The sequence below is a fragment of the Sminthopsis crassicaudata genome, chromosome 2 (assembly GCF_048593235.1).
Source record: "Sminthopsis crassicaudata isolate SCR6 chromosome 2, ASM4859323v1, whole genome shotgun sequence".
NCBI classification, from domain to species: domain Eukaryota; kingdom Metazoa; phylum Chordata; class Mammalia; order Dasyuromorphia; family Dasyuridae; genus Sminthopsis; species Sminthopsis crassicaudata.
The window spans coordinates 471,632,347-471,656,368 of NC_133618.1; the positions used below are offsets into that span (position 1 = coordinate 471,632,347).

At 38.0% G+C, this 24,022-nt stretch overlaps 1 protein-coding gene and 1 long non-coding RNA gene across 2 annotated transcripts in view; one reads left to right on the plus strand and one right to left on the minus strand.

Annotated features, from left to right (window-relative positions):
* The window catches only part of LOC141557472 (uncharacterized), a 35,101-nt gene that overhangs the window by 4,392 nt on the left and 6,687 nt on the right, over positions 1-24,022 (plus strand). The window contains exons 3-5 of the long non-coding RNA XR_012486799.1: positions 2,029-2,995; positions 5,002-5,158; positions 11,702-11,893. This is a non-coding gene — a long non-coding RNA (uncharacterized LOC141557472). The remainder of the gene's footprint in view (positions 1-2,028; positions 2,996-5,001; positions 5,159-11,701; positions 11,894-24,022) is intronic.
* LOC141557468 (cathepsin L2-like) lies at positions 2,192-11,048 on the minus strand. The gene is made up of 9 exons (XM_074293193.1): positions 10,892-11,048; positions 10,739-10,803; positions 7,486-7,666; positions 6,573-6,695; positions 5,091-5,240; positions 4,509-4,724; positions 3,324-3,489; positions 2,786-2,966; positions 2,192-2,325 (listed from the first exon to the last, which is right to left on the minus strand). Exons 3-9 carry the CDS (start codon positions 7,609-7,611, stop codon positions 2,226-2,228), a joined length of 1,062 nt encoding a protein of 353 aa, XP_074149294.1. The 5' UTR covers positions 7,612-7,666; positions 10,739-10,803; positions 10,892-11,048; the 3' UTR covers positions 2,192-2,225.

Below are 24,022 nucleotides of genomic sequence, written 5' to 3' on the forward strand. Positions count from 1 at the left end.
GCTCAGAAACCATCCATAATTCTCAGGCTCCAAAGCTTAGACTCAGTCTAACTGTCTTCTCTGGGTTTAGTTCATGTCTCAGGAGCTGTTTTTAGACAATTATGAGACAGTTAGTTAGTATATTTTATCATGTTCTTTTGATATATGGGGCAGCCTATCATGACTTCCAGGTTCCCCTTTGCAATCTTACTTCCTGCTTTTGTGTACTGCCCCCTTATAAATTAATTATTCTAACTAGAAGTGTGAGGAAAATGTTCAAAGGGACTGAAACAAAATACAATTTTTTTTTTTTTATGGCTGGATGGCAGTTTATTAAAAAGAGATCTTGCACTTGGAGTTGTTCAACATTCATCATTCATGTGAAATCACAGACAATCAGCTTATTAAATCTTGTTAGAAGATGAGCCTTGAACTCAGGAAGACACATGTTACCTGTTTAACTCTGGGCAAGTGACTAAAACTCTCAGTAGCTCTAAATTTCTTTTTTTTTTTTTTTTATTAATAGTTTTTATTTACCAGATATATGCATGGGTAATTTTACAACATTGACAAATGCCAAACCTTTTGGTCTACAAAATACAATTTTAATGTAGCTGTGATCTAACTGGAATCCTTTTTAATGCTGGGGCAGGAGTTTTGCCATTTCTTTCTTAACCTTATCATATATTGGATGCATTATCTTTCTTTTTTTCCTGGACTTGAGAATTCAGGAAAGTGTGAAGCACCTGGTGAGGAACTCCCTCTACTAATTGAGTGATATCTCAGTCACTTAGGTAGAGAGAGTAGTCTGAGGCAGGTGACTTGCCCTGTGGGCCTAGAAGTCCACACAAACACATTTGCCAGGAGGAAGCCTTGATTCAAAGTTGCCCAGAGGAAACTTCTGTCAGTTGCAACATGCTGCTTCCTATAGGACAATGGCTGTTAATCATGATATTTCCCAAGAGCACTAATTGTGGTAAAACTGATAGGAGGAAACATTCCAACTTAATTTTATGTAGGATGCTCATTATTTTAGTCAGTTTTTAGTGTGGATCCAGTTGGAGTGGTATTTCAAGAGAAATGTAAGATCTTTATAGCTCAAGAGTACATGCCTACCTCTCTAAATTGGACTTTTCTCATTTAGCTATTTAGTACAGAGGCAGAGATGACATTTGTTTATAAACCTAGTGGAAACTTACTGAAATGACATCAGAGTTGTAGCACTACTTTTCTTTTTAAACCAATTAAAGCTTTTCTTTTTAAACCAATTATCTGTCTGTCACCAAGCACATACTAGATGCTAAATAAATATCAAATGATCTGTGTGGACTCATGATTATTATAAGAAAGGATTAAAAATATTATGCAGACTTTACTATTACTTAATTTGCTATAGTGATGAGAGAGACAGATTCTTGTAATGTGGTAAATGTCATTTGTGTGAGAGAGACTGAGGTGCAAATCAGTGGCAAAAGAAATATTGTCTTCTTGGAGGAGACTAGGAAGCAGGGACCTGAAAGAAAGTGGCTGGTTGACATATAGAGGATAGCTGGTACTTGCATGTGGGTAATACCCAATTATGGAATACGAATCTTCCTTTCTTCAAACAAAGTTGTATTGGAGTACTGTTAATCAGTTCAGATCCCAGTAATGCTAATCTTCTGGCTTCCATTTAGTAACACTGAGAATGTTGTGGTCATCTCTTGGCTAAGATACTCTAATAAACAATGAAGCTCAGTATATCTATACTGCTTTCTCATTCAGAAAAATTTTCAGGATTTTCATATGCTGGATATCAAGCCTTCTAGCTGGAACTCAGGGAAAAAAGAAAACCCCCATTGCTGTTAAAATAATATGTTGTAGGGACAGCTGAGTCGTATAGTAGTTGATGCACTGGCTCTGGAGTGAAAAGGACCTGAGTTCAAATGTAGCCTTAGACACTTAATACTTCCTAGTTGTGTGACCCTGGGCTACTCACTTAACCCCAATCACCTCACCCCAAAAATAGAACAAAAAAATAAAAAATAAAATATTTGCTTTATTACACAGAATGCTAGCATAGCTCATATCTGGATCCACATTGGTAGCAAACCAAGAAGAAGCAGGTGTGAAAGTCTTTTGTTAGGCTGACAAAACTTGGTCTCAGATCTTGGAGTCTTATCTCACTGCTGCTGACTGCTAACAGAAGAGGATTTCTTCTTCTATGGGCCCAGAACACAGATCCAGGGAACGATCTCTCCATCCGCTTACAGAAGAGGATAGACGGAATCAGAAGCAATACCACAGTGGTTGTTCCCGGTCCTTGCAATACGCATGTAGCCATTTTCACCCCAGGCCTCACCAAAGCTGAAAGCAAAGAGAACTGAATTATTACCTGGGCAGCTATTAAGAGAATCCACCTTGCAAATGAAAGTGTATGTTTTGTACTTTGTCTTCATTTCTGAGAGTATAATGACAGTGAGCCTAAGGCATCCACAGAAAAAACAGGATTTGGATATCCTGAGCCACATGGCTATTGGAATATTGGCTCAATCCCCAAATGCAACTGAGGTAGGTGAAAGAGGAATTTGTTGTCAAGGCTCAGAAGGAATCAATGCCAGATTGTGAAACACAGCAAGTGGTAAAAAGCCGGCTCTGTTAAAGAGCTAAGACACTCTGCTTTTCATGGACCAAGTGGAGAAAACAAATCCCAGTGGATGTCCAGGTTCTTAAATCTAGGTAAACTCCACTGAATACAAGAGTCCTCAAAGCTCTTCCCTCCTTCACAAGGCAGTTCTACAGCTTTGTCATGTTCCTCCTTCCATACCTATTTTTAATAATCCAATATTTCCTGCCTCCAAATTGGCCTTGGCCATTTAACTTATCTAAAATACAATAGTTTTCTTCTGATTGAATAAACTTATTAATGGATTCTTCTTCTCCATATCCAACCAACACGACAGCATGGTTCAAATAATTCGGGTCACAACGTGGTTCAGTGAAGAGTCCTAGAGAAGGAAAGAAAAGAGCACTTTGGGTGAGTTTGGTGGCTTATTGGAAAGGGGACAGGGCTTGTGTTAGGAGGTCCTAAGTGCAAAGAGATCCTTCCTAGCTGTGAGATGTTGGTCAAGTCACTTGTTTCTGTTTGCCTAAGTTCCCTCTTTTTAATATGGGAATGATACTAGTATTCATCTTCCTGAGATTTTGGAAGAATGAAATGGAAGATAATTCTTATAGAGAGCACTTAGCATAGCCCCTGAGATCCATTCAACCTTGTATTATTTATTTAGCTCAATCTTCCACAGTTGAGCCTTTTCTTTTTGGACACCATATCTGACTGACACCAAGTCTGTCTGATGGCTCACCTCCTCGATAGAAACGGAAGGAGTATGTGGCATGCATCGCCACGGACAATGGCCCCACGGTTGCCACAGCTTCCATCAGGGCTTTTTCATCTCCAGGGGGGAGCTTTTTATAACCTCTCATTGTAAGATGTGGACATCTAGATGTGGAGTAGCACCACTCATTTTTCTGAAAGAGATAATCACATGGAGGAAGTCAGCAAAGGTTGGGGATGAACAGATGAACATCATTTCCAGGAATCTGAGGAAAGCTCAAGTATCTAATGACATTTTTACAGAGAGATGGACCCAGCTGGGCTTTCTTTCTTTCTTTTTTTTTTTTTTAATTTTTATTTTATTTTATAATTATAACATTTTTTTGACAGTACATATGCATGGGTAATTTTTTACAACATTATCCCTTACACTTACTTCTATTCAGATTTTTTCCCTTCCTTCCCCAACCCCCTCCCCCAGATGGCAAGCAGTCTTATATATGTTAAATATATTACAGTATATGGGCTTGCTTTCTTAACCAGCAGGTTTGTGTCTCGATAGGGGGCCCTGGAAGATGTGGCATCCAACCCTTGGTGTGCAAAGGGTAAAAGCGTAAAGGTTGCCATTCTTTCAGAGTGGTGAGGACTTCCACCACATGCTGAGCCCTCCCATAATACAGAGGAGGAGAAGAGATCTCAAACCCCACTTTTATTCACACTAGAAGCTTGCCAAGTCAGCAGACAGCATGGAAGCCTAAGGGTTTCTGGCTGTTGTACCCTTGGGGAAAAGGCATTTTAAGGCAATCCATATATTAGAGGGACTTCCAAATGCCTGGTTTGTTCACTGCAAACTTGCATGCATTTTATGAAAAAGAAAGGCATAGTCACTGTCTTAGTCAAATTTTCTGCTGGTTTCTCTGATGGTTGTTGCCATTGTTGCCGTTAGGTGCTACATGAACATGCTTAAATTATAGAAAATGTCCCTTCCTTCAGTGCAGCTCCCTTGCTCATTGGGACATCAGCTCTCCGAGGTCATGGTCCTCTTGGACATGGAAGGACAAACAAGCTCATCCCTTCCACAAACCTTTTCTTGGTTTCAGGAGCAAGTGGTTTCCCTTGGCCTTATGCCCAAGGAGCCAGCTGGATTTGCCTTTACCCAGCCTTGACCAGAGGGGCCAGCCCCGTGTCCAGGACAGAAGGTTTCCTCATGTACCTGGTTCTGGTATGGGTAGCAGAACTCAGTGGTAAGGCCTCCCTGTTCTATGAGGTAATCGTAGGCCGCGGTGACGAATCCCCCAACACAGCTACTTCCTGCTGTACAGTCTACTAGCTGCTGTTTGCTCAGTTGCACATTTTTGCCTGTTGTGCGGAAGAGCTGGCCTTCCAGAGCTCCAGCTGCTGAGAAGGCCCAGCAGGAGCCACAGGTACCCTGAAAGAAGAGATAGCATTCACTGAGCCTTGTGCTTAAGCTCCTGAGGGGCTCAGTGAGTGCAAGCCTCTGACCATGACAGGAGAGGTCTCCATTGGTTGCTAGACAAAAGAATCAGGGAGAAGCACTTAACATTCTGGTAAGAGTTCTGGTTTTCTGTCCCCTGAGAAGGACTTTGGGACTTCTGCTCCATGGCTCATCACTTAGTGGGAAGGAGACATGGCCAGGATCGGGGCCCGTGCCAAGTCCCTTGAAGTCTCCCTATTTTCTGGCCCAGTTTCTTGCAGGTTTAAAGGTGGCAGCTCTGAATGGAAATATGCTCAATAAAGCAGAGTTCAAGAAGAAACCCTGGAAGGGGGGAAATACCTGTTGTACCACGGGTGTTAAAAAGCCACGCTTCCTCCAGTCTACTGATCTGGGAATGTCACCTAAAGGTGAGTTACAGTGGGTTTTGCCATTTTTTCCTGTCCTCGGTGTCATGGGCCGGCTCATCATGAGGTTGAATTCCTCATCAGTCTGAAAGAATGAAACAATTGCACAGAATGGGTGTCCTTTTTTCAGAGAAAGATAATTGGGGGGATGACCCATCTCCCCTGAACCCCCTGGCCAATACTGGCTGCATCTTCCCTCATTCTTCCCAACTCATTGGCTGGGGCACAGGAGTTGGAATACTTTTGACGCCCCAGTTTTTTTCTCTATTTTTCTTCCCATGTTATGGGCCAGCACTCTGAAACAAGGATTCTTAGAAGATGTTAAGGCAGTGGAATTGATGAGTCAATGGTTGTCTAGTTTAGCATGGTGATTAATAGTTCTCCAAGTTCAGCATGATTGATTTAATCTTATAACAAATAATGGTTTCTTAGTGATATAATAATTGGTTTATACTCAGTGCAGAGAATATAAGCTGAGCCAAACTTAGCCAAAGGAGGCAGAGACAGATTCGTTCCATTATTCAAGTTTGTATTGGCTGGAGGCTGAAGCACAAAAACTTGGGAGTCAGACTCACTTCATCTCACATCACCTTAGTAGCCTATATTCCTGCATTTCCTCCACTGGGACCAAGCTAGCATGGCCCCAGGCAAAGAGACAATAAAGATTTTGGACTTTAAAACCTGGCTATTCTTTTGGTAAATACCAAAATACTCTACTGAAAAGAAGGCTGCTTGAAGACCTCCAAGACATGGGAAAGAGAACACTACATTCTTCCTCCATTGGGGAACTTCTCTTCCTTTGAGGCTGCTGCTATTCACAGCTACCATCCACTGAAAATGCTGGTAATTTTTTTATGTACAAACTATACCTCTAAATCATTCTGCTTCATTCTGTGATCAGTTTGATACCTGGCTTACAGTTTGACTCCCCTCTACAACTGCTGCCCCAACTAAGGGACTTCTATGTCCTTATGGAGGTTTCCTCCAGTTCCTTAATCACTCACTTCCTCCACCTCCTCCCCTTTTATGAGGTGCTCCTCCATTGATATCAGTCTCACACTAAGATGATCATATCCTCAGTTTTGCCATCTCCCACCCCTGAGCCCTTTTATGTTTCAGAATTCTTAAAACCAATTATACAACCATCATCCAAAGTCTTCTGTCCTGTCCTTCTGGGTTCTCTTACATAACCCTATTCTTCATCCTTAGCATGACCTCCAATCCTTTAACACCTCAGTTCTCTTCCAGGTTACCTTCTCTGGGGGCCTTCCCCATTACAGTGGAAGTTTTTGAAGGCAGGGCCTATCTTATTGTCTCTTTGTTACCCTAGGTAATTTAGTGAGCTAAAAGCACACTGCCTGGCACATAATAGATGCGTGATAAAAATGTATTGAATTAATGAATTTATCACACTTACCTTGTCCCCAAAAGCATTCATTTCTAGGTAGTAACTCTGATTCCCCACATTATACTGGTGATTGTGCTCCTTAATCAACTTCAAGTTCTGCTCCCATATTTTTCTCCTAAAAGGATCCTCTTCCTATGAGAAAATTGAGAACCAAAGAGGTAATGGTAATAGAGAGATGGCCATGAGTTCTCTGCCTTAGAGTTGCAAGTTTACTGTCATATTTCCATGACTTTCAAAGCATGGGTATTTACCACTGGGAACATAAATTGTCTCTTCAACAACAAGTTAAAATTTAGTCACTTTCCATTTCCTTCCCTTTCCTGCAATATACAATTCTGTGATGTGGAATTAGCTACCTTAAATGAGGAAGTACCTCAGGGGTTGATTTAATCCAATCCATACCTAAATAGTCTTCTCTAAAATCTTTTTTTACCTCTGGATGGTACTCGATCGATCCATTTAATACATTCAAGCCACTTTGCAATAACATCCATTGCTAGGTAATTTCTCCTTATTATGATCTCAGATCTATTCATTCCAAGCAGTTTTCTAAAGTTTACATTGTAGAAAAAAGTAACTAAGCTGAATAAACTTTATTGCCTTCCTATAAGTGCATGTACTAGAAGTCACCCATGGTAGTTATAACTGTAATTCTTTTGACTTTCAGTTTCCAAGTAACTTCAACTAAACAGCATTTGTTAGTGTTTCAATTTTCTCATCTTTGTTGTAGCCATCTCATGGCCAAATTTCCTTTTTGTCCAGGTGATTTCTCCTATTGGTTGCCAAAAAACTGAACTCAGTGCTGCAAAGAGAGGTCTCAGTAGGGTAGAGTTCAGAGGAACTATCCCCTCCCTTGGATCTTTGAGGTATGCACATTTCCATGTATTACATACAGATTCTCACAAAATAGATGAACACTTACCTTAGTATAATTCCTCCCATAGGTGGACTTAAACAGTTCCCATTCTGTGTCCAGCTTTGTGTTTCTTGTTGGAAGACAATATGAAAGTCCCAAGAAAAGGGAAACAAGACAAAAGAATAGTCTCATGGTGGCTATCTTTGGTGCTAACAGAATGTTCAGAGACTCTTCTGACTGCTGCAGCCTATTTCAAAAACATTCAACATTTGTTTTATACAAGTGTCTTACCTTACCTGGACAATATATCAAAAACTCTTTCCTTCTTCCCACTCCTCTCCAATATCTTTGGATAATTAAGTCAGTGATAAGGAGACTAATGTTTTATTCACTTGTAGGTCAAAGAAGTTGAGAGTAAATTTAGAGTGAACACTAGATATGATGGATATTGAGGATATGTTTGTAGTTGTTGCCTATAAATGTGTGGTCACTTTTCCTCTCTTTCCCCACTCTTTTTTCCTCTTTAGGCTTAGTATGTCTGCTATATTCGTAGACATTTACTCATAATTTTACAGACCTTTCTGCATACTATAGTCTCTTATTAGTAAACTTTTTTCATTGAGTAATATAACGGATGAAAACTAAAAGCTTAGAACCCTGTGAAATTCTTTCCCAAATACATGCCTGATTTTTTTCTGCTCTGCATTTTGACTCATGTCCCCATACATGAGCCTCACTGGAAAGAGAAGATCCCAAACTTTCCTTAACTCACCTGTAGAAGAAGATGCAGTCACAATGGAAAAGAGAGAATGGTTTTTCAGCAATGTTGAGAAGTCTGCTTTTCTCTCTGCACAAAACTGTGAGTTTAGCTCCTTGTGTTTTCCTGATCCAGTATTTATATGTGATTTTTCTTCCCTAACCTGCCTGAAGGCTGTGTATCCTATCTTAAGATCTCGCTTGCTCTTGGTTTAATACTTGAGGCATTAGGAAGAAGTTGGGGAGAAAAATCAAACTTGCTTATCTTTGCCAAGCCTCAAGACATTTTAGATAAAATTACTGATTTGATTATTGAGGGCAATTATGAAAATTTATAGGTAAATGGCCTAGGAAATCCAAAGAGAACCGGAGGTATAAACTCCTCTTGGAATCCAGGTCATGGAGGTAACTTTAAAAGTGCTTCTGTCCCAGAAGTTTGCATGCTTAGCTATGGACCCCCTAAGCAGTGACTGCCATGATTTCCCTCTTCTCCATTGATTCATTTCAGTGCATGACTGAGAATTATACCCCTTTCTTTTGTGACAGACCAAGTGTAGTGGCTTTTATCTTAGGGATATTAGAAGGCCAGGAATGGAAACAAAGATCTTCTGATTTCAGAAGGATCCCCATCCAGGGCAGGTAACCGTCATTTGGAGGTTCTTAGCCACTTTGAGTAATCCCTTTCATAAGAAAGATGCAATGGTATCCACATATGAAACTTGGTCTGTAGTAATTTCATTTCTTTCTTTGCTTTGCTATCACTGTTGTGAGAATGAGAAGCTGATGGAAATGCTAAGTATCTAAGTACATGAATGGTCTTTAAGGCCAGTTGGTCAGAGTTGAAAATGGCCCCTGTAGGGCTTGTGTGAGTTTCTTTTTAGGCAGTTGTCCACAGGGAACAGAATTACAGAATGGGGTTTCCCAACCATCCAGGTAGAGGGGCTTTGACATGTGGCATATATAATGCAGCGTCCCATTCAGTGAGGTGAAGGAAATTTGGTTCCTGCTAAACATTGCAAAATGAGGGTCCCCAGCAAGTTGAAGAGTATCCTCACCATGTGGGAGATAACCTGTGCTTCCTTCTATAAATGCCCATTACAGACTACCTCCTTTGAACAGTTTCCTGATATTGTTTGATTCCCTCTGCTTTCCCAGCAATAAAGGCACTTCTTTTGAGAAATGAGTCCAGGCTCCTGGTAATATTTATAGAACAAACACACTTGGCATCTCTTTGCAAGGGCTGTGAAATGCTCTTTTGCATTTGAAAACTCTTGTTGCACCAGTTATAATGGGAGAGGTTGAAAATATCAATCCAGTGTCAGTCAAGATATAGGAATATCCAGTTGTAATGATTATGGGATTGTATTAACTTTCTGTGAGTAAGGCAGTGATGCCTGCTGAAACAGCTCAATCATTATCACCCTAAGCCATGATCTCCCACCTCCCAGAAGTTGCTTGTATTATAAATTTGCAGCAACATAGGAGGGGAGAAGGATGCTTGCAGAGAGTTTTGCATCTAGTTTCTTCTTTTTAAAAAAAATTAATTTAATTTATTTATTTTTGACAGTACATATGCATGGGTAATTTTTTTTTTTTTTTACAACATTAACCCTTGTATTTACTTTTCCAAATTTTCCCGTCCCTTCCTCTACTCCCTCCCCTAGATGACAGGCAATCCCATACATGTTAAATATGTTACAGTATGTCCTAGATACAATATATGTGTGTAAAAATAAATTTCTTGTTGCACGATAAGAATTGGATTCCAAAGGTATAAGTAACCTGGGTAGAAAGACAATAGTGCAAACAGTTTACACTCAATTCCCAGTGTTCCTTCTCTGGGTGTAGCTGTTTCTGTCCATCATTGATCAACTGGAACTGAATTAGATCTTCTCTATGTTGAAGATACCCACTTCCCTTAGAATATATCTTCATACAATATCCTTGTTGAAGTGTATAGTGATCTCCTGGTTCTGCTCATTTTACACAGCATCAATGTAAGTCTCTGCAGGCCTCTCTGTATTCCTCCTGCTGGTCATTTCTTACAGAACAATAATATTCCATAACGTTCATATACCATAATTTACCCAACCATTCTCCAATTGATGGGCATCCATTCATTTTCCAGTTACTATCCACTACAAAAAGGGCTGCCACAAACATTTTGGCACACACAGGTCCCTTTCCCTTCTTTAGTATTTCTTTAGTATATAAGCCCAGTAGTAGCACTGCTGGATCAAAGGGTATGCACAGTTTGATAACTTTTTGGGCAGAGTTCCAAATTGCTCTCCACAATGGCCGGATTCTTTCACAACTCCACCAACAATGCATTAGTGTCCCAGTTTTCCCACATCCCCTCAACATTCATCATTATTTGTTCCTGTCATCTTAGCCAATCTGACAGGTGTGTAGTGGTATCTCAGAGTTGTCTTAATTCGCATTTCTCTTGATTAGTAGTGATTTGGAACACTTTTCATATGAGTGGAAATAGTTGCAATTTTATCATCTGAAAATTGTCTGTTCATATCCTTTGACCATGCATCTAGTTTCTAAGAAACCTTACCTGAAAATGTCAGACTGCTTTTGGACAAAGTTCTGCCGGACAAGTTCACTTTCTGTATTCCAACCCTGCAAGAAAGTAGCAAGACTCTCAAAGTCCCCACTCCCCTCTGCCTACAGGAATTCATACCCTAGAGAAATGGTTCTGGTTACTTACAATGAGCCCTTTTCCTTTCACCTGGGATATTTTTACAGCTCCTCAGAAAGAGTTCTTGTGGACACAGTGGAGAGAGCAGTGGTCAGGGAGATCTGAGTTTTCATCTGGCCTCAGAAACACACTGTGTCTCTGATCTTGGGCAAGTCACTTAATGATTGCCTCAGTTTGTGAGAGAAGAGTATTTAGTTTACTGTGCACTCTAGATTGTGGAAACCAAAATTCAAGGTTTCCAGATAAGGTCATGGAGAAATCACAGGGACAAAATTCCTACAAAAACTTTTAAGAGATGAATGTTGGCAATCTTTCAGTAATAAAATTATGAAGACAGAACCAGTAACAATTCTGCTGAGGAAGGAGACCTATCTTTAAAAGTCCAATGTAGGAGCAGCTACATAATATAATGGATAGAGTGCTGGCCCTGTCCTTAGGAGGACCTGCTTTCAAATTCAGCCTCAGATTCTTAATATTTTCTAGCTGTGTGACCCTGGGCAAGTCACTTAACACCACTTGCCTCAGGGAAAAAAAAAACAAACCAAAAAAAAGTGTGAATGTGAAGGAACTCTACAGGCAATTTATATTTTTGAAAATTAATGCATAAAATATTGAAGAAAAGAGATAAATGAAGAGAAATACAAGTGAATACTGGTCTGTGAGATGTGTTTTGGGAACACTCAGAATATTAAGGACAATAAAAATGGTTGAATAAGGTGTGGTCTCACAGCTTCATGGGGATTCCCTTAATAATAATGGATAGAAAGCAGAATTACTAAGCTCTTTTTTTTTTTTTTTTTTTTTTTTTTTAATGAGAAGAAAAAGATGTATGAGTGGACAGAACAGAAGGCCTCAAGATTCTGGTCTATGCTTGAGAATCAGTCAAAAACTGGGTTCATTCTCAAATGACACAGAAGGGGCAGACTCTCAAGGTACAAGAGCTGGGCATACACTGGCATGGGATGAGAATGGAGAAGCCTTCCCATGCCTATGGATTGTTGTTAGCAACACGTAAGTAGCATGGGCCCTGAGAAGTGCTGTGGGCCATTGCTTTGGGTCTCCTATGTAGACTGTTGTGGTGGGGGAGATGCTCTGAATTGTGCACCCTGGGCTTTAGTTCATTAACATATCCATATCACCTCAACAACAACTTTGGGTGTCTGGAGCTCATGGGAGGCTCAGAAACCATCCACAATTCTCAGGCTCCAAAGCTTAGACTCAGTCTAACTGTCTTCTCTGGGTTTAGTTCATGTCTCAGGGGCTGTTTTTAGACAATTATGAGACAGTTAGTTAGTATATTTTATCATGTTCTTTTGATATATGGGGCAGCCTATCATGACTTCCAGGTTCCCCTTTGCAATCTTACTTCCTGCTTTTGTGTACTGCCCCCTTATAAATTAATTATTCTAACTAGAAGTGTGAGGAGAATGTTCAAAGGGACTGAAACAAAATACAATTTTTTTTTTTTTTTATGGCTGGATGGCAGTTTATTAAAAAGAGATCTTGCACTTGGAGTTGTTCAACATTCATCATTCATGTGAAATCACAGACAATCAGCTTATTAAATCTTGTTAGAAGATGAGCCTTGAACTCAGGAAGACACATGTTACCTGTTTAACTCTGGGCAAGTGACTAAAACTCTCAGTAGCTCTAAATTTCTTTCTTTTTTTTTTTATTAATAGTTTTTATTTACCAGATATATGCATGGGTAATTTTACAACATTGACAAATGCCAAACCTTTTGGTCTACAAAATACAATTTTAATGTAGCTGTGATCTAACTGGAATCCTTTTTAATGCTGGTCCCAATGGTCTGGCAGGAGTTTTGCCATTTCTTTCTTAACCTTATCATATATTGGATGCATTATCTTTCTTTTTTTCCTGGACTTGAGAATTCAGGAAAGTGTGAAGCACCTGGTGAGGAACTCCCTCTACTAATTGAGTGATATCTCAGTCACTTAGGTAGAGAGAGTAGCCTGAGGCAGGTGACTTGCCCTGTGGGCCTAGAAGTCCACACAAACACATTTGCCAGGAGGAAGCCTTGATTCAAAGTTGCCCAGAGGAAACTTCTGTCAGTTGCAACATGCTGCTTCCTATAGGACAATGGCTGTTAATCATGATATTTCCCAAGAGCACTAATTGTGGTAAAACTGATAGGAGGAAACATTCCAACTTAATTTTATGTAGGATGCTCATTATTTTAGTCAGTTTTTAGTGTGGATCCAGTTGGAGTGGTATTTCAAGAGAAATGTAAGATCTTTATAGCTCAAGAGTACATGCCTACCTCTCTAAATTGGACTTTTCTCATTTAGCTATTTAGTACAGAGGCAGAGATGACATTTGTTTATAAACCTAGTGGAAACTTACTGAAATGACATCAGAGTTGTAGCACTACTTTTCTGATATCATTGCTACTTCAGAGTTCTAAGTCTTTCCTAGTATTGCAATGAATTTGTGGGATCCTGTGGGATAAGCCCTTTTATTCAGACATCAGTTTCTGCTTGTTCTGCTCACAGTTCTACTTGCCTTCCTTGATACCCAAGGAGAGGGTATGTAACGATTTCCTTTCTCCTGAGATAATCCAGATTTTCCTTTAGCTTAGAGTTCTATCCATGATTCTTTAGTTTTGATTCCTTTATGCGTTAGGATATCTACTATTATAAGTTTTTACTTAATAATGTTTAACTACTTTATTATATCATAATTTGTTTAGTAATTCCTCAGTATGTCAGTTTCCTCATCCTTTTCAACTTTATAATGAGTTACACGCTAACAATGAAGACAGCAAAGGCAGGCATCCTGATAGCGCTTATCATCAAAGTACCTCAGTTCTTGGCTCACCTGGTTTAAGTTCTGGGTTTGGGGAGTATGGCAAAATCATAACAATAGAAAGGAAGGCTTTTTGTCCATATTTCTGGCTCTTTATGATTTTACTGCAAGCCAGAATCCAAAAGAAGGAAAAAAAAGATTATATTTAGCAAGAATTTGCCTTACTTTATGAGTGAAAAGATGTGCAGACATGAGCAAGGATGGTTTAGAATATAAACTTGTTTGTAAAATGGGGAAGGATAATGATAGGAAATTCTGAAAGTGAGAGAAACAGAGCTAGTTAATTCTAGTTTGAAGGTAGCTTTCCTAGAGACAATCTATGACAAAGTATAATGTCTCTTTAAAGAAGAAAATGTAAAAAAGACATAAAAATAAATATTTTAAAGGCTTTTTATATATGTGTATGTATGTCTACACACACACACATATACACACATGCATTTTATAACTTTTTTGCCAATCAGTTTATTGGAGCCAGCTTGTGTCTGTGACATAAGCCAGCTTGTGTCTCTGACATTCTAGTCCAATTTATGATTATCAAGGATATGGAAAGGTCATTATTAATAACTTTGTATTAAAGAGGTTTGTGTTGATGGTAAGTTGAAGGAAATCCTTCTTAAACTGAGAGAAGCAGTGCTTCATATGTGTATGTCTACATACATACATATATATGCATATTTCTCTGTATATATGTATGCATGTGTGTGTATATATATATATATATATATATTTCAATAATCAGTTCATTGGAGCCAGCACACTTGCATCTCTGACATCCTAGTCCAGTTTAAGATTATCAAGGAGTTAATATTGGAGGTGAGAGACTTATGAAAGTATAGAATGTATTTTGTATTTGTTGGTAGATCTACCAATCACATGAAAAAAAGATTTTGTCTTTTTAATATCAAAATATGTAACTAAGAAAACATCAATAGAGAACCATCTTCCCATATCTATTTTTTTAAATTTCATGAGCCTAATCTATGTCATCAGTAAAAGCATTTTTGATGAGAAGAGGAAGGATATTTTATGCAATATTACATGATGCTGGACACTTTTTAAAGTACAGTTAACTGAAAGATGCAGAAATCCCAACATTTATCAATTATGCACATAGTAAGTGCATATAGGATGTTGATAAAAGAAATGTATATAAAAATATTGTTGGGAAATGCAATCCACATCCAGAGAAAGAATTATGGATTCTGAATGCAGATTTAAGTACTTTTCAAATATTTGTTTTTTCTTTCTCATGGGTTTTCTCTTTTGTACTTATTCTTCTTTCATGACAAAACTAATATGCTTAATGTGATTGTACATATATAACCTTTATCAGATTGCCTGCTTTCTTGGGGTGAGACACTGGAAAGGAGGCAGATAAATTTGTAACTTGAAATCTTAGAAAAATGATCATTGAAATGATTGTATCTTTACATGTAATTGGGAAAAATAAAATACTATTAAGTGCTCAAAAAATAAAAAATGCAAACTTTGTATCTAGGATATTTTAATTAGCTATGGATAGGGATTTTATATTTATCCCTATTTGATTTCATCATGCTGGAAAAGACCCTTTTTGTTACACAATTGAGGTGAAGGAGATAGATAACATACAATTGGGGTAAGTGTGCTAAAAACATTCTAAGTAAGTAGAACTGAAGTACAGGCAATCTGTGAAGAAACAAGAGAGCAAAGTGAGCATAAATCAGAAACAAATGGGAATTGGGAGATTTGAGTAGTTAGGATAGAGAAAAGTTTAAACAATAAAGGTCAGGGGACAGTGGAATACAAATTATATTCCAATCTAGATTAAGAAACATTGTATTCCTAGAGGCTACAGTCTTGAGATATTTAGGTGTAGCAAGAATCCCAGAGATTATGATGTCTAAGTCTCCATTTAAAATTACTAATGATATTTTGGTTTCTTGGCTTCCAGCTCTGAGAAACTTTAAAATCTTCCCTGGTCACCGGAGGCTTTAGAGAATGAGAGCCTTTCCCTTCTTGCAAGATGGACTTGGATCAAAAAATGTTCCCTCTGGCAGGGAAGTGACACAATAATACCATACCTTATACCAGGCATGCCCCTTGACACTCAATGTATAATGAATGCAGTCCTCCAAATGGCATTTGCTTTATTACTCCCACATTGAGCATATTTAGTTCAGTTTGAGGTCATGAGACAATTGCATCCAAGTTTGAAGTTTCTTTGTTAGGAATGGGCAGCTTATCCCCAGGCATAAGGGACTATGGCACATCTGGGTGCCAGAAGCATGATTCACTTTATTACTAACAGTTTGATCATAATCAGCTAACATTTGCATCCAACATATGGTAGCAAACACATAACCCCAGTCTATGAAGATTCACTGTTGTGATAAGGGACACTGGACCCTGGTATCAGGGATAAGGGTCCCTTATCAAACCTGAATGCTTGAGGAAGAGGATTTCTTCTTCAGTCGGCCTCTGTCTCCAATTGCTGGTAGAAATGTCTCCATGGGGGTCCACCAAACATAGTTGGCACTGGTAGCTACACCCCAATGATTGTCCTGACCTTTTGCCAGGAAGACCATCCTTAGTCATTCCATTCCCCAGGACAGCTGAAAAGTAATTTAGAGCTCATTTAGTAGTGGGATCCTGTCTAGCACATAAGTGAGGAAATGAGAATTAAGGGAAAAATTTTTCCCTTTCTTTTCTCAGTCTCACACTAAGGAGTGTGAAAATGATCTTCAAAGACCCCAAAGAAAAGGATAGAATTTAATGGAACAAACAAGAAATGGAGTACCAGAAATTCCTTTAGCAGTTTTGTCTATGTGAGAAGATATCATCTCTATTTCCAAACTTCCTAATTCTGGGGTAACTGAGATTTCTCCAACATGTGCAGACTCAGATTTTGACCTTGCTTAGATTATTCAAAAGTGGATTTAATTCCTAATTAGTGTCAAATATATCAAGGATATGTTTTGCTCCTTCTAATGTAATGAAGTCCCCATAGTCGTCCTAGCAAAAGTACATCATCCAGGGAAACTCATCTAAGTAGAGCGAAGGAACCTTCCAGCCCCACCAAGCCTGGATTCCTTTACACCATATAATTGAGCCATTCTTTCTGCTCACACAATACATACTAATGTCATAATGTGACTTGACTTTTTTTTTTTTTTAAATGAGCTGATACTTACTTCTGTCCTACTAAATTGTCTCCATGTCCTTAGTCCATAATTGGAATGGCATGGTTCAAATACTTGTATTACAATATGGCTCATAGTAAACTTTTGGAAAATACAAAGTAGTATAAAGTGTCAAAAGAAACCCCAGAGAAGAAATTTGGTCAGTTCACTCCATACTTTACTGATAATAGTGTAAGGATGGCCACCTGCTTTCAACTAATCAACTGATACAGATAATGGAGTCAGCAACATTTTGCATAAGAGCAATTAATTTTCTGGAGCAATGTCTGCAATTGAAGTCATGTAAAAGGTGCACGTAATCATGTAGGAATACAATGCCTATTTCTGGAATAGACAAAATTGGATATGGAGAACTCAGTGGATCTCCATGAAATAACATCAGCGTGGGGCAGCTAGATGGTTCAGTGGAAAGAGCACCAGCCCTGAAATCAGGAGAACCTGAGTTCAAATCTGGCCTCAGACACTTAACATTTCTTAGCTGTGTGACCCTGGGCAAGTCACTGAACCCCAAATGCCTCAGCAAAAGAAAAAAAAAGAAAAAAAGAAATAATATCAGTGATCTGAGGATACCTGAATAGATACCTTTGAAAAGAGAATCAAAAAATTCACTTTTAATTCTCTAGTAATGTATCTTTATTCTCATAATTTATTATGGAAAAAAACAGTTGGAAATTAATCCACTGGTTCAATAACTCAATATCTATCTAGTGAAGTTATAATATAAGACTGAACATACCATTTACAGAGAGCTTCCTCAACACATTGGTTTCTTCCATCCATTCAGTGCTTGGAGAATTATTTTTTTAAATGATTGACCAAGATTTTCTAATCATTATAGACATGGTGAGTACATAATCCTAGTCAAATTTCCCTTCTTCATTTTTAAAGGTCATATCACTCTGTTGAAACATAGACAATCCTTCTTAAATAATCTCTCTTGAGATAAAAGAATCAAATGGCCATCATCCTGGATGAATTTCCTTATCATTTTCATGATCCTCTTTACTCAAGTCCCATGTCATCCCCAGGCAGAGATCTGGGATGACTTTTTGTGAATCTTTGCCCAGCCAAAAGGTGAAGAACAGCATCCTAGAATTTCTTCATTTACCTTGTGAGGTTAGTACTCCTGAGAAGAAATGCCTCCTTTCTTCATATTGTAATTGAAAGCAACATGTTTGATGCTCATAACAGCCAAAATTTTCCTAGCAACTTTAACTCAGAAATGATCTCAGAAGACAGTTTCCTTGAAAACATTTTTGAGGAGTTGCCTCTCCTTTTTAATTTTTAATTTTGGTCAATTCAATACATGCTGTGACAGCCTATGTCACATTGGGACAGCTCAAATTGTTCCTTCTTGTTATGGAGCCAACATCTATATCTTCAAAGCTTTACCCAACATGGTGACCAGCAGAGAAGCAACCCAAGGTTTGAATACTTTCCCACCTGAGTATTTATCAGAAGGCACCTATGCTATCCACACATCTCATTCTTTTTTTTTTTTTTTCTCTCTGAGGCTGGGGTTAAGTGATTTGCCCAGGGTCACACACACAGCTAGGAAGTGTTAAGTGTCTGAGACCATATTTGAACTTGGGTCCTCCTGAATTCAAGGCTGGTGCTCTATTCACTGCGCCAACTAGCTGCCCCCACACATCTCATTCTTATATGATTACCTGAGTTTGGAGGCCACTCATTCTTGGATACTCAGGTCAAAACAATTTTTTCAGTTAGTATCATTTCTTCAGTGTGTCACCACTTAACACTATAGTGGAGGTGTTACCTCAGTTCTGGATTGTGGCTATTTCTACCACCTACCACATTCTACATACCACAGCTCAAAATAGTTCTTTCCCCTTATGTACTTCCACAGTTTTCAGTCAATCCCCAGAACTATATGTAGTTCTCTCACAAGAGAGATACTTTTGCATGACCAAAGAAGGGAAGGAAATCCAAGAGAAATCTCACTGGAGATGCTTTCAGAACTGGTTAGGCAACTGATAGTCTCTCTTTAGAAATAAAGTCTAAAGCAAATTGATTAATGTCTATTTGACATGTATGGGGTAAAATCCATACACTATATTTACACTGCTACTGATCTGCCTTTTTTCCCCCTCACCATCAGGATTCTTACAAGGTACTAAAACAGGAATTAATAGAGACGATAATTATCTAATTTAGCATGGTTCAGTATGATCGATCTGATCCTACAAGGAGATGTTATGGGCTAGAACTTGAAACAAAGTACTAAGTGGAATTGAGGAGACAATGGTTAAATCTAATTTAGCATTGATTTAATCCTACAACAAATAATGGTTTCCTAGTTATGTAATGATTTGAGTATACTCAGTGTGCAGCATATAAGCAAGAAGCTCTCTGTGCCAAAGGGGAACTCTGGGAGACTGAGAAGCCAGGATTCAGTCGGGCAGAACTGAGGAAGACAGAGAAGTGGTGGCAGGCTGTCCTGTGGAGAACACTGAAAACAAGATCCAGAAGGCCTCCAGAAAAGCTAGCTGAGCCCCACTTGAAGGAAAGAGAAAATAAAGGATTTGGACTTTTACTCCTGGCTGCATTTGAGGTGATTATTGAACTGAACTGAAACTAAGGCTGCCTCCAGAAGCTCCCCAAGACATCTGCTCTCAGAGAATATTATATTTTAGAGAAGAACATTACACCCCACATCTTTAAAAGTAGAAATGTCTCCTTTCCCAAGACAAGTATCAGCTTTGCAAGTCCATTTCTCTCTCCTATCTGCTCCCTCTGGGCCATAGCCCAAAGAGTAAAATACAGTGTAATTTTTGCCTCATTTAAGAACCAAGTAGCTGAGATAGAGGCATTGGATGGATGGGGGAAAGATATAGAGAATATAGAAAAGGGACACTCGTAATCCTGGAGGTTTCTGACACTCTTACCCCAATTATTCACTTGTTATGTGCCCCTTCTAGTGCTCATCTCATTTTAGTCTTCCTTTATATTCACTTATTTCAAAATGAAATTAAATGTTTCCATAATCTGTTTTGACCCTGGTTTCAAAATCTCAGGAAGTTCTAAGCATCAGACTGACTTGTCTTGAAATCCCATTCAAGGATAAATTTTGAATGACATTAAAGCTGGTTAGGTACAGGTATTTTTAAAAATGTGTGTACAGTTCCAAATCCTGGCAATAAAACAAAGTTACAAATAGAGTCACATGAGCTTTTAGAATATATACAATCATTTGAAAACACATATACACAAACATGACATTTGCTAATTAAGTTCACTATTTTATATAGGCACTGTTCATGGCCCCTCCAAAAAAACCACAATTAAAATAGTAATATCAAAGTTCACAGATCATAGATCATCATAACAGATATTCTAATGATGAAAAAGTATGACATATTGTGGGAGAATTATCAACATGTGGCAAGGAAACATCATGTAAACCCTAGTTGAAGGGATATGGCACTTATAGACCTGTTTGGTGCAGGGTTGTCATAAACCTTTGATTTGTTTAAAAAAACAAACAAACAAACAAACAAAAAAAAACAAAAAAAGAAATATGTGCAAAAAGCACAGTGAAGTATGTATGCATCATAAACTTTCCCTCCATTGTAGCAATTTCTCAGGTTCTACACCTACTTTGTGACTCCTTTGTGAAAATACCTATCAGATGACTTTTGCTCCTCTACTCATCCTAACCAACTAAGCTTCAATGCCATGATTATGAGAGGAAGACTTTGAGAAGACCCATACCCCAGCTGGAGAAGGAAGCAGTAGAAAAGGGATAGAAGGATGGTATTCAATCTATTGTAGATTCTGGCCTTCTCAAGTCCCTCAAATTCTGTTTAGATTCTGCTTCAGGCTCAGCTCCATCTTGTTCCCTTGTCCTGAGTTTATATCTTTTTTTCATTAACCCTTAAATATAAATATCTCTTTACTACATTGTAGAAAGGGCACAATTTTTTTTTCTTTTCAGTAGAAAAGTTGTTAGAAACTCCCATCCCTTCCAAGACTATTGTCTAGATCCCATCCAGTATTAAATAGATTACTTTAGGCTACATTAAGGTGGCTATTCTAGTGGTCTCTCTATGAACAATGAATGTCTTAATATGTATCTTCATTTGTTCCCAGAGAATTTTAGGTGAGGGTTTGGTGATTGGTGTGAGGATGCCTTGACCTAAATCGGAGTACTGATAGGCAGTCTAGATCTCAGTGATCCTAATCTTCTGGCTTCTATTTAGAAATACTGAGAATATTATGGACTTCCAAATGCCTGGTTTGTTCACTGCAGACTTGCATGCATTTTGTGAAAAATAATGCCATAATCACTGTCTCTGTCAAATTTTCTGCCGGTTTTTCTGGTGGTTGTTGCCATTGTTGCAGCTAGGTGCTACATAAGCATGCTTAAATTATAGAAAATATCTCTCCCTTCAGTGCAGCTCTCTTGCACATAGGGATATCAGCTCCACGAGGTCAGTGATATATAAATTTGTGTGAGTATGTCACAGTATTATCTCTTCCTGAGGCTTTTGCATTTTAAGGCAAAATGAAGCAAATTTATAAACTTATGAGCATTTGTAAAATATTCATGAATATGTACAGGATTTCTTAAATCTTTAAAATCACACTAGGTTAGGTAACTATATTGCTACATAAAAAGATAGCCTAGTCTAAATGATTGGAATAATGGCTAGTCCTTCCATTCACTTGGTATTAGTTTATAGACCTGCGCTGAACTTCCAGTTAAGGCATGTGAGGTAGGACTTTGTGCCCTGATATTTTGAAGACATGTAAAGAAAACTTGGGAAATATTCTTGGTTATGATGGACTCTGGGGAATAGATATTTTTTAAAATTACTCCTTCCAAAAATATGCTTATAAGAAGTTAATGAAATGAGGCAGTGTAGCGTTATGGAAAAAATACTCAATTTGTATTTAGAAAGCCTACCTTTTGGTCTTGGTTCTGCATCTCACCATCTATTTGACTTAGGGCAATTTTTTTAATGTTTCTGGGCCTCAGGTTCTTCTTTACATATAATCCTTTAAGGTTCATGTTGTTGGGGAATTTTGAGGGAACTAAGAATCATTTTAAATACTTAAAGTTTTCCATATATTCCAGGAAGTTTGGACAAACAATTCAGCTACAACTATTATCCAGGTCCCTGTAGAAATAAAAGTTAGAATAGTTAAATTCTGAAGGATTTCAAAGCTTAGAGTAACACCTGCACCAATTTTCTCCATGTGCTTTTTTCTTCATTATGAAACTCATTTTTGTAGAGAACTTTTAAAGAAAATACCATAGATTTTTTTAAGTACATAGTATAAATGTATAAGAAAATTCTATATATTTTTTGATACCTCAGTCTGCAATTAGGCTTATCAGACTTCTGGGAAAACATAAACAAATAGATAAATATATATACAAGTATATATGCACATATGGATATTCACAATACATAAACATATATTTGCCATTTGCTGACTCTCCACCCCCCTTTTAGAGGTGATAATTATCTGGGTGCAAATTAACAGTTATTGAAAATCTAAAATGAGCTCTACAAAGCTAAAAGACAAGGACTGTTCCCTCAAGAAATTTAGAATTTAATAAGAGAAATAAGATTTGAGATTAAAATAATTATAGCGTTAGACAGTTTATAATTTTTAAACATTTAAATAATACAGAAGTAATGATGGAGTTCAGAGGAGAAAGATCACTTTCTTTCTTCTCCTGTACCTGAAATTCTCACTAATTGTACCATCTTTCTCTATTGAGATGGCAATTCTTAACTGTTTGTGTGTGTGTGTGTGTGTGTGTGTGTGTGTGTGTGTGTGTGTGTGTGTATGTGTGTATGTGAGAAAGAGTGAGACTGATTGATTCCTTTGACAATTCAGCGAAATTATGATTCCATTCTGAGAAAAAATGTTTTAATTTAATATTTTATTTTTCCTTGTTTGTACGTAAAAACAATTTTAACATTAATTTTAAAAATTTTGAGTTCCAGATTCTTTCCTTCCTCCCTCTCCAATCCCTTCCCACTGAGAATACAGTCATTTCAATATGAGTTTTACATGTGTAGTCAGGTAAGGCATTTTATAATAGTCATGTTATAAAAGAAAACATGAACCAAGAGAAAAAAAAAAGAAAATATAAAAAAAATTCTAATCTGCAGATGTTTTTTCTCCTCTGAGTACAGATAGTATTTTTCATCATAACTCCTTCAGAGTTGTCTTGGATTATTGTAATGCTTAAGTATTAAGAGGTCCTTGATGATCTTGTAGAGAATAGATTCAATCAAGAGGGAGCATCTCAAGTTAGATGGCAAGGGGATGAGAAATGAATGAGAAGTGAATTTATGGATGCAAAGATTGTAAATAATCTGGAGTTTTTAGGAGAAAGATCCTTGAACTGTTGCTCTTATGACTTCAAAAGAGAGATTCATTTGTTAGCATGTACTCTAGTACAGAAGGAAAGTAACATTTCACAAGGAGTTTCAGCACAACAGTTAAATAGGGCCTCTCCAGTGATTAGATAAAAAAATTCTGTTAATTTTCAAAGATGCAGGTTTCCACTTATTTCTACGTCTCTTTCTCCAAAACGATTTCTTCTCAGAAGAGTTACCATGATTCCTAGCTTGGAGGAATAAAGAGGCATTAAGCAATACCTATCCCTTCTACCTGGGAATTTCCTTGCTCTGTCTCTTCTCTCTTGCTCTGTCCATCTACTCCATGCTCAATGATTTATGGAAAATGAGATCTAGTTGTGTCTACAAAAAAAAAAACAAACAAACTGGCAAACTCTAGGTTAAAACAGGAATCCTACTGAGCCATCAGCTAACCAAAATATTTGGACAATTAGCCAGAATACCTCTGTTCTAAGAACGCCACTCAAACTTTTCTACATGTTGGCAATATCCCACAAATATTCTTATTTTATTCAAATGTCTATAAAGAATGTTCTGTGTCTGTATACCCAGTAAATTTTAAAATACAGTAAAGAGTCAAATATAGCATTGGGACAAACAGCTGGAAAAAACCATACATGTTATTCCCCCCCATTAGTGCCTTAGAAGGGAGCGCTAGAGGAAACACTTCTTTTCACTCAAGAATGCCAACAGCCGAGGCCTCTGCTTCCTCGAGGAAACCCACC

Bases quoted from the DNA above. Each gene is read 5' to 3' on its own strand.
- LOC141557468 (XM_074293193.1), bottom strand. From the start codon at position 7,611: ATGAGACTATTCTTTTGTCTTGTTTCCCTTTTCTTGGGACTTTCATAT. The intron at 6,696-7,485 runs GTAAGTGTTCAT...ATTTTCTCATAG, and splicing joins ATGGGAGGAATTATACTAAG to GAAGAGGATCCTTTTAGGAG. The intron at 2,967-3,323 runs GTGAGCCATCAG...TTCCTTCTCTAG, and splicing joins CTTCCGTTTCTATCGAGGAG to GACTCTTCACTGAACCACGT.